This window comes from Melospiza melodia, chromosome 20 (genome assembly GCF_035770615.1).
Source record: "Melospiza melodia melodia isolate bMelMel2 chromosome 20, bMelMel2.pri, whole genome shotgun sequence".
NCBI lineage: Eukaryota > Metazoa > Chordata > Aves > Passeriformes > Passerellidae > Melospiza > Melospiza melodia.
In genome coordinates, this window is record NC_086213.1 from 5829739 (window position 1) to 5842859 (window position 13121).

Consider the following 13121-nt stretch of genomic DNA (forward strand, 5'->3'; position numbering starts at 1 on the left):
GGAGGGAACATTTAACATTTAACAAAAGGGTTAAACCCCGTCCCCAGGTGGATCTTCCCCTGGGAAGGCATTTGGGACAGGTTTGGGTGGTGCTGGGTTCCCATCCAGGCAAACCGGGTGATTTATCAAACCAAAATCGGAATTTCGAGGCTGGCGTGTTTGTTTATTCACCTCCTCGTGTATCTGTTAATCTATTCGTATTTTTACTAATTATTTCTTTCACTAAAGTTTTGAATCTCTGGGGTTTTTTTAATAAATCTGAGCGTGAGAACTTTAGGAAGCAAGTTACTTCCCTCCCTCCATAAACCGCTGGAACAGGAGAGGAAATTTGCCAAATAAAAGTTTTAAAATAAAAGTTACAATATAGATACTCCTATAAAAATTATATTTATATACCTTTCTATAAATGTATATGTTTATAGAAATATGTTCTCATATATTACATATATAGAAATATAAATATTTTAAAATACATTAATATGAACACCTCGAGGTTCTAGGGACAGATAACGAGCAAAAAACCTGCACGCACTCAGGTGGAAGAGAAAATCCGTGAACAGCACTGCGATCACCCCGAGACAGCAGCAAACACACCTGACAAATCCTTGGAAACCCTCGGATACACACAAGGCAGGGGCTTTTCGAAATATTTTCCATTACTGCAAGGCAGGCACTTAAACCACTGCTGTTATTTTAGTTCGAGCTTTCCAAATATTTAAAAATAAAGCAGATGAAAATGGAGCCCTGGACTTAAAACACGCATAAACAACAAAAAAAAAGAGAAAAGTCCCACACCTCTAAAAATACCTCGCTCTTCTCCGAGGCTCGGATCGTATCGCTGCCGTGGGGCACCTGGGCTGGGCTTTAATTCGGCTCTAAAAAGTTGTAGGGGGGCGAAAAGCGCCCAACGAAGGAAGCAAGTGTTGAACTTAAACTTTTTAAGGGAGGAGAAACCAAATTCCAGCTGGAGATTAATCTGTAACTCCATGGAAAACACCTGAGCAGCGCGACCAGGGACTTGAACGAGAACCACGGGCAAGGATGTAAATAAGGAAACCGAGCCCGCATCTCCCCTCGAGCCCTGCCTGTAAATGTCTCTTTTATTGCCCTCCAGATGAGATCTCTGTCCACAGAGATTTTTGTTTGAAATTTCTGCAAGGTGGTTTCTGTCTCCCTTCGGAGTTGGAATTTTTTTTTTTTTTTTTTTTTTTGTCCCTGTGAACCGGGGTTTTTATCGGGAGATCCCAGCACCGACTCCATCCCATGTCCCCTTGGCCACAAACCCCTCTCAAATCCATTTTTGCAGCAGCGAGGTTCAAGGGGAAGGCGAGATCCATTCGCTAAAACTTTATCCAACCAGCTCGATATTTATTTTCTCCCCTCCCTCTTCAGGCAAATACAACAAATACCAGCTGACAGAGCAAAACGAAAGTTTGATTCTGCCCTGTTGATTGCGTCCCTACAATCTGAAACTATTCCTACACGTGGAGCCTTTTTCCCTTTTCCTCCAAGAATTCTAATTGAAAATCACAACGAAAAATCCTCCCTCGGGCTGCCCCCAATTTGTTGATAGGACTGGAGAGACTTTTTTACTGCGTCTCGCTGGCCACTCTTCAATTTAACAACCCTCCACCACGTTAATATCCAGGATAATGTTAAATCCCCTCAAAAATACCCTCGTCCGCATATAAATATCTGCGGATCAGGTTTACACGGCCGGTCATGGAATCGATTAAACCCCAATAAAGTTGGATTTGCAAGGCTGCATATTTTGCCGCACACCCACGCAGATAAACACCCGCACAGAAACACACCCACATGATATTTATTTGCGGACGCATCTATCTCTGCATCTAAACAGCTTTCTTCTCTCTCTATAAACAGTAGCTTAAGACCGCCTCGACTTTTAAAAGGGGTGAAGTGGCTGAGATGGGAATATTCGCTCCAGAGTGAGCAGAAATAAATAAAAAACTCTGTAAAACGGCATGAAACTTTGGGGGGGGGCAAGCAGAAGAGCCAAAGTGCACCAATAGTAATAGTAATAGTAATAGTAATAGTAATAGTAATAGTAATAGTAATAGTAATAGTAATAGTAATAGTACTAGTAATAGTAATAATAATGGCCCAGCGAGCTGCTCTAAACAAAGTTTGCTTTTTGGCCAAGTGGTTGCAACTCGCGTTCGCCTGGAAAGTTTCCAAAGGCCTGAAGTCGGAATTAATGACCCAACTGTTCTGGTTGAGAAAGAAGCCAGAAGAAACAATTTCTGCCGCCTCTCTGCAGGCAGGGAGGGCTCTGCACGGCCGGGCAGTGGCACACACACACACACGGACACCAGAGGTGTGACTGTCCCCGGGCCAGGGAGGTGCCCGCTGTCCCCATCCAGGCGGGGTTGTCCCCCTGCCCGTCCCCGCAAACACCGAGGGCACCGCGGAGTCCCCCTGCTCTTACCTGCCGGCCTTGGTTATGATCATCTCCGTGCCCACCTCGTGGAACTTCAGCCACAACTCGCGTTCGTGCAAAAACACCTTGATGCCCTCCATGCCCTGCGGAGCGGGGAGGCACAGAGCGTCAGCCCGAGGGCAGCGGGGACAGCCCCGAGGGGAGCGGGGACAGCCCCGAGGGGAGCAGGGACAACCCCGAGAGCCATGGGGACAAACCCGAGGGGAGCCGGGACAGCCCTGAGGGCAGCGGAGACAGCTCGGAGAGCAGCGGGCACAGCCCCGAGAGAAGCGGGGACAACCCCGAGGGGAGCAGGGACAGCCCCGAGGGGAGCAGGGACAGCCCCGAGGGGAGCCGGGCTCCGCACGGCCCCGCACGGCCCAGCCGGGAGCGGGCAGGGAAGGGCCGGGCTCTGCGGGCCGAGCTCGGGGCACTCCCGGGCTAACCCTGCCCAGAGCCGGCCGCAGGGTTTGCAGGCCGGAGGGGTTTGAAGGACGGAGGGTTTGCGGGCCGGAGGGGTTTGCGGCCGGAGGGTTTGCAGGCCGGAGGGTTTGCAGGCCGGATCCCCGGGATGCCGCTCAGGGCAGGCCTGGAGCGGGGTCCTGCGGGCAGAGAGCCCCTGAGCCGGCTCCCACCGCATCCTCCCGGAGAAATCCCCGCCCGGCCGCTCCCAGAGCCAAGCGGAGGAGACTGACACCGTCCCGCGAGTGATTTACAGGCCAGAGCGGCGTGGCTGTCACCCTGCTCCTCTCGGGCCCTGATTGTCTCGATGCACCGTGGGGACAGCACATCCCTGCAGCCGGGCTGGGAGGCACAGGGGACACCCGCGGCCGAACCAAGCGCCTCTCGCCCTTACTAAAAAAGCCCCTCAGACCTCGGGGGTCGCTTTCCAAACACCCCCGGTGCCCGCTCTGGCCCTGCCGAGCTTCCTGCCCACCCCTTGGGCAGCGGGATCTATCGGGGGCACTGCCAGGGGACCCCACAGCACGGACCGAGGTGAAAATCTCCTTTCCTCGCATTTCTCCCCTCCCTTGCCAGGGCTCCCAGCACGGGGAGAAGCCGAGGGCTGGCTCGGAGCACGGAGCCCACACAGCGCCAGGGGGGCCAGGGCTGAGGGAGGGCACCAGGGACCCCCCAAGTGTCGCTCTGGGGGTGCCCACGCGTGGCTCAGCCCGCGCTGAGTGCCCGCTGTGCCCGCCCGGGGGTCCGAGGGGCGCAGATGTGGGTATGTACAAAATATACACATTTATATATAAATATAAGGGCGTCTCCACCGTGTGGGTGTTCTCCCGTGCATTCGCCCACTCGGGCACGGACACTGGTGGGTGTGGGGGTGCCGCTGCAGGCCGGGCTCCCCTCGCTGTGTTTTGGGGTCCTGCTCCCCTCCTGCTCCTCCACACCCCCAAATCTCTCCCGGGCACATCCCCGCAGCTTTGGCGCTGGAGCACGACCTCAAATAACTCGGCAGGAGGGTGAGCCCACGGCCAGGCGAGGCTTTACCCACGCGTGGGGCCTAAATTCCCCCAACCCCCGGCTGGGAAGGAGGCAAACCGCGGGGAAAAGGGGGAATGGAACAGGGATGGGGGGAAAAGGGGCAATGAGCGAATGGAACAGGGATGGGGTGGAAAAGGGGGCAAACAGCGAATGGAACAGGGATGGGGGGGAAAGGGGCAATGAGAGAATGGAACAGGGATGGGGGAAAAGGGGGAAAAGAGCGAATAGAACAGGGATGGGGTGGAAAAGGGGGAAACCAGCGAATGATACAGGGATGGGGTGGAAAAGGGGGAAACCAGCGAATGATACAGGGATGGGGTGGAAAAGGGGCAATGAGCGAATGGAACGGGGATGGGGTGGAGAGGGGGCAATGAGCGAATAGAACAGGGATGGGGTGCAAGGGGAGCAGCACGGGCGCTTACCTGCTGGGTGAAGGCTGCCTGGGGTGAGGTGGGTGACTTGCTGGTGTTGCCCAGCTGCGTGTCCTGCTTGCCCTCGGCCTGCAGCTCCTTGGCCTCCGCATCGGCCGGCGTGCTGGGCAGCCCGAAGCCTTCCTCGCTATCCGCCATGTTACGAGCTTCCTTCGCCGAATCCCCCACTGCAGGCACACGTCGGGAGAGAGCAGAGATAAGAGACGCACAAGTCAATGCTGACGTTTAATAAAAGATAGATTTTGATCGGGCGGGGTGGCTCCGAGCGAGAGCAGCGCCGGCCGGGGCTGCCCCGACCATCCCAACACTCACTTTAACACTCGCAAGGCCCTTTAACTTTGGGAGAGGGAGAAATAAAGACTTTTATTTATTATCGCAGCCCGCAAGGGATGATAGGATTTGGGGGGGGCTCGGGGGGGTGTGGGGAGGGAGGGGAAGGGGGAGGCGGTATTATTGAATGCATCTTTTTGGAAAAGGTAAACAGCGCGTTTTTAGGGCTGCCTGGCAGCGCCCGAGGGGCTGCGGAACGAGCAGCGAGTGGCACAAACGGCTCTGGAGCCCCCACCTCGAACCCCACAACCTCCAGAGGCTTGGCCACCTCCAATTCCTCCCGAATCGCTGCGGCCCGGGGGGTTGAAAGTCCCAACTTTGCTCCCAGGGAAGGGGAAGCGTTCACCCCGCTCCGGTTTGGAGCAGGAGAACACCGCTGACACAAGAGGCCACTTCTAGCACCCAATTCCCAAGGAAAATTCAACTTTTTGCACCTCTCATAAAACAGGAATAATTTTAAAAGCCTGTCCTTCTCTTAGCCGCGGCAGTTACAAGAAACGAGAAAATCACAATATAAAAATGCAAATAAATCAATTGGACAAACGCTGTGAGAGGTAACTCGGGCTGGTGAACGGGGGATGGAATTGGGGCTGGACTGAACTAAGCCAGAGCATTTAGGATAAAACTGCACCAGCAGAGAAAACGACCTTTAAAATTACAAGGTTTTATATCTGATGTGAGTAACCGCAGTGAGTTTTAAAGCTGTATTTTGACTTAGTTTTAAAGGCTCTATCAGGAACGGTAAAAGTTTCATAGCAACATAAAAAAAAAAAAAACCCACCAAAAAAGATAAAAGCCATTGAATTATCTGTTAGGTTTTTATTGTTTTTAAGGAGTTGGGAGTTTTAGCTGCTTTAAAAAAATATTTCTTGCATGTTTCAAAGAAGGGGATTCAGTTTTGAAAGGCCAACCATATGGAGGCAATATTGGGTTTAAATACATGAGAATGTTTTTAAATGAGTTCTTCGCCCTGCAACGATATTTGAAAGCTGTTCAAAATCAAGCAGAGAGAGCGAGAAAAAGGCAATTCTCCTTTAAAAGCGAAGGAAAATTGGGAGTGGAAGGGAGGGGGGAGAAAATTCTCTTCCCCGCTAGTGGTGGGGAACGCACCCACGGACGGATTTATAATTTAAAAGGCCAAAAAGCGAGGGGACCGCAGGTCCGCACCCCTGGAGCTGCAGCTCGTGCAGGCACGGCCCGTGCCCGTCCCTCCCTCCTTCCCTCTCTTCCCGAAGGTTTCTCCCGGCCCCGGAGCCGAGGGCGAAGCGAGAGCGCGGAAAGTGCGCGGGGCGCTGCGGGAGCCGGGCCCGGGCCCAGCCCGCGGGGGCAGAGCCGCAGCTCCAGGGACCATTTAAGGCTTTTCTCTTCCCCTCCTCCTCCTCCTCCTTTTTTTTTTTTTCTTTTTTTTCTCCTCCTGGACTGTTGTGGTGTCTTGTTTGTTTGGGCTTTTCTTCCCCCTTGCTTTGCGAAGCGCCGCTTATGCATTTTTTAATCGATTTCTCTCCAGCTTGGAGCTATGGTTCCCTCAGAGCTGGCGAGGTTAGGGGGTAGAGCGAGGGAAAATAATAATAAAAAACCCTAAAGCGTGTTTATTAAAACAAAGAGGGACCCAGCCATGGCAGCGCAGCCCAGCCCAGCGAAGCCTCCTCGATGCTCTCCGCGCCCAGACATAATTAAGCAGATATAAAAATATTCATAATTTTAAAAACAGAAGGTGTGACGACAAAAAATAACCCCACAACTAAGAGCATTTGGCGATCCGTGGCTTCTAATTTCTTTTTTCTTATTTTTTTTTTCCCCTTAAAAGAGCTTCTGAGAAGAAATGGAGCTTGACAGAACCAGGCCGCGGTGGCTGGATGAAGAATGCATCTCCCTTTGCTAAAGTAGCGCCGAGTGGGGTTTGCGGGAGGAAAAAAGCCCAAGGAGGGGGGAAAATTTATAAAATGAAATGAAAGAAATGAAATCACCACCCTCTGCTTTTGTTGCTGGCCCTCCCCGAGCCCGAGGAGCGCTGGGCAGAGCAGCCCCCGCTGCTTTCCCCGCCGCTGCCGAGGCCTCGCGGTGCCCCCGCTCTCGCTGTGCCTCGCTCACGCACCCGCACACACGGACGGACAGACCGAGCCCGACGGACAGACGTGGCAATGCAAGAGCCGTTACCTTGCTCGTTGAGTTCCATGCAATCAATGCATCTCCACATATATAATGTGTGGCTCTATTTCCCCCGTTTGCAATGGAAATTACAATGGGATCAGGCTTCTCGTGTGCATATTTCCTTTTATTTATTTATATTTGCGGATCAGCATGTGAAAACACAGCCTGGAAGAAAAAAATCTATCCAATGCAAGCCTGCTTCTCTCTCTCTCTCTCTCTCTCTCTCCCCCCTGCTCTCTCCAAACACTTCCAGGTTGTCAGACGCGCTAGAAAGGATCCTGAGACCAAGATAATGCCCCCACCCCCACCCTTTTCTCAGCCTGATCTGATGCAGCTCTCCCCGGCCCACTCTCGCTGCTGCCCAGCTAAAAATAATTTAAAAATTAAAAATAGTCATTAAAAAAAAAAAAAAAAAAAAAAAAAAAAAAAAAAGAGAGAGAGAGCGAGAGGGCGAAAGAGCGGAAAAAGAAAGCAGCACCCTCTCGGAAAAAAAGAAGAAGAAGAAGAAAAAAGTTTGTGGCGGCGGGCGAGCCCCGCTGCTCCGGGCAGGTTCGCGGCGCTGCCGCCGGGCGCGGAGCCGGCGCGGGGCGCGGAGGAGCCGAGCGCAGCGCAGCGCGGAGGTGACGTGGGCTCGTCCAGCTCCGCTCGCCAAGTGCCGGGACCCGCTGCCCAACCAGCTGGGATCCTGCTCCGGAGAGACTCCCTCTCCCACAGCCCTCCCTCCCGCCCCCTCCCCCCCAAACCTCCTTTTCCAGCCTATTTTTCTGGCCGGCAAACAAGAACAAGGCACAAAGACAATCATCAAACTCCCCAGCAACCCTCCCCCTCTCCTTTACCTCCTTCCCCGCTCCCTCCCTCCTTCCCTCCCTCCCTCCTCCATCCATCTCTCCCAACCAAAGAGAAAATTCAGCGGCTGGGAATATCCTGCCCCCCCAGCCCTAAATAAACCGCTGGCTGCGCGAACCTCGCACCACCCCCAGTTCCCCCTCCCGCCCTCACGGGCAGCCCGGAGGTGTGGATTTAAACCCGGCTCGAAATTTGCTGCTGCTCACAGAGGCCTTTTATTGGGGGGTGCGGGATGTTCCCCTAAAATAGATTTTCCTAATGAGTGCAACCCCCCAAAACCAGCGGCGCGGCGGCACCGATGGCCCCGGGCTGCGTCCGCGGGGCTGTGTCCCCTGTCCCCGCTTGTGGCCGCATCCAGGCTCCTTCCCCTGCCCTTTGCCATCCTCTTCCTCACCCCTGGCCGCGCTGCCACGGCCGAGGGCCGCAGCCCCCCGGAGCTCAAATAATCAAGCCGTCAGCGTGGAGAGGGGCTGCGGGTTTATCTGCATCTTCCTTCGCTCCCTCTCTTTCTTTCTTTTTTTTTTTTTTTTTTTTTTTTTAATGTATTATTGGGAGGGTAAAGTTGAATAGGTCAGCGCAGGGTAAACAGCCTCCCTGTCGCATTCTGCAGGCTGAAGAGAACCAGATTGGCGAGGCGGATTTTTGATAAGACTCGGAATAAATGGCATGGTTCAGATCTGCTCTGCCCACCCTCCTCCTCCTCCTGCTGCTGCCCCCACCCTCTGCTCGCCGCTCTGTCCCATCCAAAAAAAAAAAAAAATCCCTCACTCTTTTCTACCTCTCAGACAATTTCTCTTTTTGTTGTTTGTTGTTTTTTTTTTGGCGTTTCGAGGAAATTTTCGGCAAATCCACCCTGGCAGGGCGCGATAACACCGGAGCCCTCTGAAAGTTTGAGGTGAGGAAGGGGAAGGTCTGGGGGCTCCGAGCGGCTCTCGGGGAGGGGGGCGCGGCTGCGGGTGAAGTTTGGCATCTCCCAAACCCTTCCCATGTGCACGCCAGTCCCAGCAGCTACTTGAGAAGAAACAGCCAACAGTAAACCCTCGCAAATAAGAATAATAAAATAACTGCACTTGTAGCCGCAGAGAATAAGCCAGAGAATGCTACTTAAACAAACAGAGCCAAGCTTGTCCCATATTTCATTATTTTTTCGAGGGGAAAGGAGCCGCGCAGCGCTTCCAAACACAAATAAACCAGGCAGCAAAGCGGGCGCTCATTGCCCTGCGGGGAAAGCGGCGAGGGAGCCCCGGCCTGGGGCGAGCGAGGGCTCCGAGGAGCCTTTCCCTGGCCTGGGCTCTGCTCCGAGAGGTGCAAACCCGAGGGAAAAGCGGGGAAAGGCAGCGGGAAAGGCGGGCAGGAGGTGCGGGAAACACGCGGGGAGCGCGGCCGGCCCGTGTGCCGCCAGCATCCCCGAAAGGACAGCGGGGTTTCCTTAAAAAAAAAAAAAAAAAAACAAGCAAAAGCAACGAGGAGAAAGGTTTCTGGCAGAGAAAAATAGCTTCCCTCCCCTGGGCGGAAAGGAAGGGAGAAGTGAAAATGCTGAAGTTCGGAAGAGGCGAACCCGAGCACGGCCGCTGCCTAGAAAAGCACTCACCTCTCCAGTGCCAAACTAGCTCTCAAACACCTTGAAGACAAGTTGAAAACGATGCAAATAAATCGAATTTATTTCCGTCTGCAGGTTGGGGGGGGGAGGAGTGGACAAGGAGGGAAAGAGAAAAAAAAAAGAAAATAAAAAATAAAAAAAAAAAAAAAAAAAAAAAAAAAAAAAACAAAAAACAAAAAGAAAGCAGCTGGGGGGAAAAAAAAGAACGGCAAATTCAGGCTCCCTCAGGCTCCCCCAGGACTGGAAGGGCAAGGCGAGGAGCCTTCCAGCTCGAAGCCGGTTTGTGGTCTCAGACAAATTAAATATTACTGTTTATTACCGGCCATACTCCGATAAAATAGAGAGTTCAAGGCGATAGCTGCTATCTCACGAGCTTTGCTCCTATAGGACACGGAGACGTCACCAACCACGCAACTGGCCTATTCTGTCATGGTTGACTGCAGCAGTAATGGAAGGTTAATTTGTATTATTCTCCTCTTTTTAAAGCTCTATCAGGGAAATTCCTGTGCCTTTTTTTTTTTTTTCTTCCCAAAAAGAAATCCATTCGGTGAAACGCAGAATAACCGTGGCTGGGTGTGTGCGACCTCTATATGATGTATGTTTATATATATAAATATAGATATTCACGAGGCAGACTCAGACATGCGGGTGTGAGGGGTTTTATAGCATATCCCAGCAGGAACTGAGCCTCTGGAAATGTCAGGGAAACCCCCTCATCCTCGAGCAGGAAAAGAGGAAAACAGAAACAAAACTCCCTCTTCACCACAACTTAAATAATCCAACGGGATCGGCATTATTCAGCTGAATTTCTTTTTCTAAACAAATAATTCAGTGAGAGTGAGCAGGAAACTTGTCCAATGAACGCTCAGGCGCCTCTGGAAGCAAGCACGCTGGGCTATATATAGCAAATGATAACCTGGTTATTTGCACGGATTCAAGTGTGCTTCGGGAGCCAATTATTTGCTCTGATTAAATAAAAAAATATAAGGGGAAAAAAAAGGGAAAAAAAAAAAAAAAGTAGTAAGTCCAGGCGATTATTTGCCAAAGGAGATTGACAAGGGGAAAAAAAAAAAATCAAAACCCTCCAGATCACTCCAAGTGCAGCCAGAGATGCCGCTGGCGCTGCCCCGTGTCCCAGCCCTCCCTTCATCTGGAGGAATTTTAGGATGCACACGCGGTGGTAGCAGGAAGATTTCACTCAAATTTTAAAAATTAAAAATAAAAAATAAAAGGAAAAAATGAAAGGAAAAATAAAAGGAAAAAAATAAAAGGAAAAATAGCAGGAAATAAAACACACACACGTATATAGAGAAAAATGCACTAAAGCGTTTTTTCCTCCGACAGAAAAAGAAAGGAGGAGGAACAGGGAGCGAGGAATTAAAGAGCAGCAGCCAAGGAGAGCGAGGAGCCGTGCGGGAGCCAAGGTGAGTTCCCAGCGGGCATCGCAGCCCTGCCCGGCCCGAGGGGCTGGGGCAGCACCACCAGCCCGGCTTTGAGGGGTCTGGATGAGCCAGGCCTGCTGGAAAAGCACCAGCGAGGATGGAGGGGAAAAATTAAAATTAAGGAGGTTAGGGAAGGAAAGGCCCCTTTTACCCTGGTGCGCCACATTGGTTGGATCTGGCCGTGCCAAACGTCCGGGATGGAGGGAAAAATATCCCGAGAAAAGAGAAAAACCCACCGAGGATGGTTCTCCAGCTGGCACCGAGCGCCCCAAGGATAGGACCCCAGGCGAAATGAGAACTCAAATGTTCTCCCCCGCAGCCGGCATCACCTCCTGGTGTCCCCTGAGGTCCCCCCAGCCCTGAGGGATGGGAATCGCTGTCCCTCCGAGGCTGGAGCAGCGCGGATCGTGCTGCTGCTGCTGCTGCTGCTGCTGCCGGGGAATGAGAGCGGCGGGGATGAGGGGCCACAGAACGGGCACACGCAGGAATGCAGATAAAACCACCCGAAAATGCAGGTATTTAAGGCAAATACAGGTTGTTAAGGGAAATGCAGGTATTTAAGGCAAATACAGTATTTAAGTTCAGATGTGCACACATGAGTGCGGACACCCCGTTTGCAAACACGCCCCCGCACACGATGCCTCTTCGCTCAAGCCTTTAAGCGATTTTATATCCCATTATTCCATATATTATTTATTTGGTATCTTTAGGCTAAGCGTGCAGTGTGACGGCACGAGTGCTGAGATCCAAGAGTTCCTCGTGGATAAACGCGGCTGTTTGTGCACGGAAACACCCCCAGGCACAGCACAAAAATCGCCTGTGCGGATGTGCAGGTGATGAGATCCTCACAAACACTTGCCCAACAGCTCGAACCACCCCTGCCCCATCCGCTGTTTGGTTTTATACGGATATTTCCATTTTACCCCGGGTTTAAAGAGGGATTTTTGGGTGCACACAAGGCTTAATGCGCCCCCACCCTCCTCACAGCTCAGTGGGAGTGGGCGCAAATCTGCGCGCCAGCAAAAGGCGGGCGAGCGGATCGGCGTGCGCGCACCGCCTATGCACCAGATATATATAAATATATATTTCTATATTATCTAGAAATACAAATCTCCCGCATTTTCCGGCAGCCACGGCCCCAAACACCGTGCAACACTTACCTGGGTGGGGATGGTGGCTTTGTGGCTGTTCCCCCCCGGGTTCCTTGCAGCCCTGCCGGGCTCGATCCTGGTTTTTCAGCTCCCCGGCCGCACTGCCCGGGCCCGGCGAGCCCCGGCTCTGGAGCCCCGCATGGCCGGAGCCCCGGGCACGGTGTCACCGCAGCCCCGGGCAGGGTGTCCCTGGCTGTCCCTGGCTGGGTGTCCCTGGCTGTCCCCGGAGCTCCGGGCACGGTGTCCCGGCTGTCCCTGGCTGGGTGTCCCCGGCTGTCCCCGGCTGTCCCCGCAGCTCTCTCCGTGCGGGATTTGCCGCAGGAAGGGGATGGATGGCCGGGGTGCCGGCTCGCAGTGGGGTCGAGGTGTCAGCAGTAAGAAATAGTGCCGAGCGTGAACTCGCTCTCCCCCCGCCCGCCCTCCACACCCCTTTAAAATCACTTTTTGGGTCGGCTGAACCAAACCGAGGAGGTTTGTGCGTTTCTCTCGCGGCTCCTCGGCCGCCGCCCTGCCCAGGGACGCCCGGCTGGTAAAACACAGAGACATCAGCACTTGTGGCTTCCCAACGCTAATTTTTTTTTCTCCTTGCTGTATTTTCAGAGAAAACCAGCTTCCTCCTAGCAGGGACTATTATTTTTCCTTCCCATTTTTAGATAATTTACTTCCCCTCTCGGACCAGTTCTCTCTTTGCTTTTATTTCCCTTTTGTTGGCCGCCTTTCGCTTTGGCGAAATACGCACCTGGGAACAAACAAGTGTTTAAAATAATCCTCTTCTCTGGAAGCATTTTTGTCCATTCACTTATTGGTTTTTTTTTTTTTTTAATATGTGTTGGATTTTTTGTCTCAATTGTTTCCTATTTTCTTTCCCCTCAGCCATGGGGGCAGGGACTGACTGCATTGATCTGAGAGTTGCTATCAACAAAATATTTGTATAAAAGTCCCGCCAATACAGTTCTGTCGTGTCATTATTTCCATTACAAAATCCTGCATTTAGTGCTGGAGAATTGCTTTAGACGAGCCTTCGGGGCTAGATACCTGGCTCGAGCTTTTTTATTTTTTAATTTTTTATTTTTTTTTTTAATTACAGGTGAATAGCGTTTTTCTTTTAAAGTTTGTGGTTTCGGCTGTTTTGGATTTGGTTTTTGTTGGTTTGTTGGGGTTTTGTTTTTTGGTTTTTTTTGTTTCCCGCCCTTCTGGCTACCTTAAAAAAAAAAAAAAAAAAAAAAAAAAGTTTGC

The 13121-nt window shown here is 52.1% G+C and overlaps 1 protein-coding gene and 1 long non-coding RNA gene across 3 annotated transcripts in view; one reads left to right on the forward strand and one right to left on the reverse strand.

Moving 5' to 3' along the window:
• The window catches only part of TBX5 (T-box transcription factor 5), a 45431-nt gene extending 33407 nt beyond the window's left edge, over nucleotides 1-12024 (reverse strand). The window contains exons 1-3 of one of the 2 annotated variants that reach the window (XM_063173304.1): nucleotides 11895-12024; nucleotides 4357-4532; nucleotides 2450-2544 (exon numbers count right to left, since the gene is read on the reverse strand). In XM_063173304.1, the coding sequence (XP_063029374.1) occupies nucleotides 2450-2544; nucleotides 4357-4503 (242 nt within the window). In that variant the 5' untranslated portion in view covers nucleotides 4504-4532; nucleotides 11895-12024. Of the gene's footprint in view, nucleotides 1-2449; nucleotides 2545-4356; nucleotides 4533-6852; nucleotides 7159-11894 lie in introns of those variants that run through there. The other variant, XM_063173303.1, reaches the window with a different exon arrangement.
• On the forward strand, nucleotides 8407-12015 carry LOC134427460 (uncharacterized). The gene is made up of 3 exons (XR_010030181.1): nucleotides 8407-8587; nucleotides 10637-10716; nucleotides 11445-12015. It is a non-coding gene; the product is annotated as an uncharacterized LOC134427460 (long non-coding RNA).
• Nucleotides 12025-13121: the final 1097 nt, after the last annotated feature.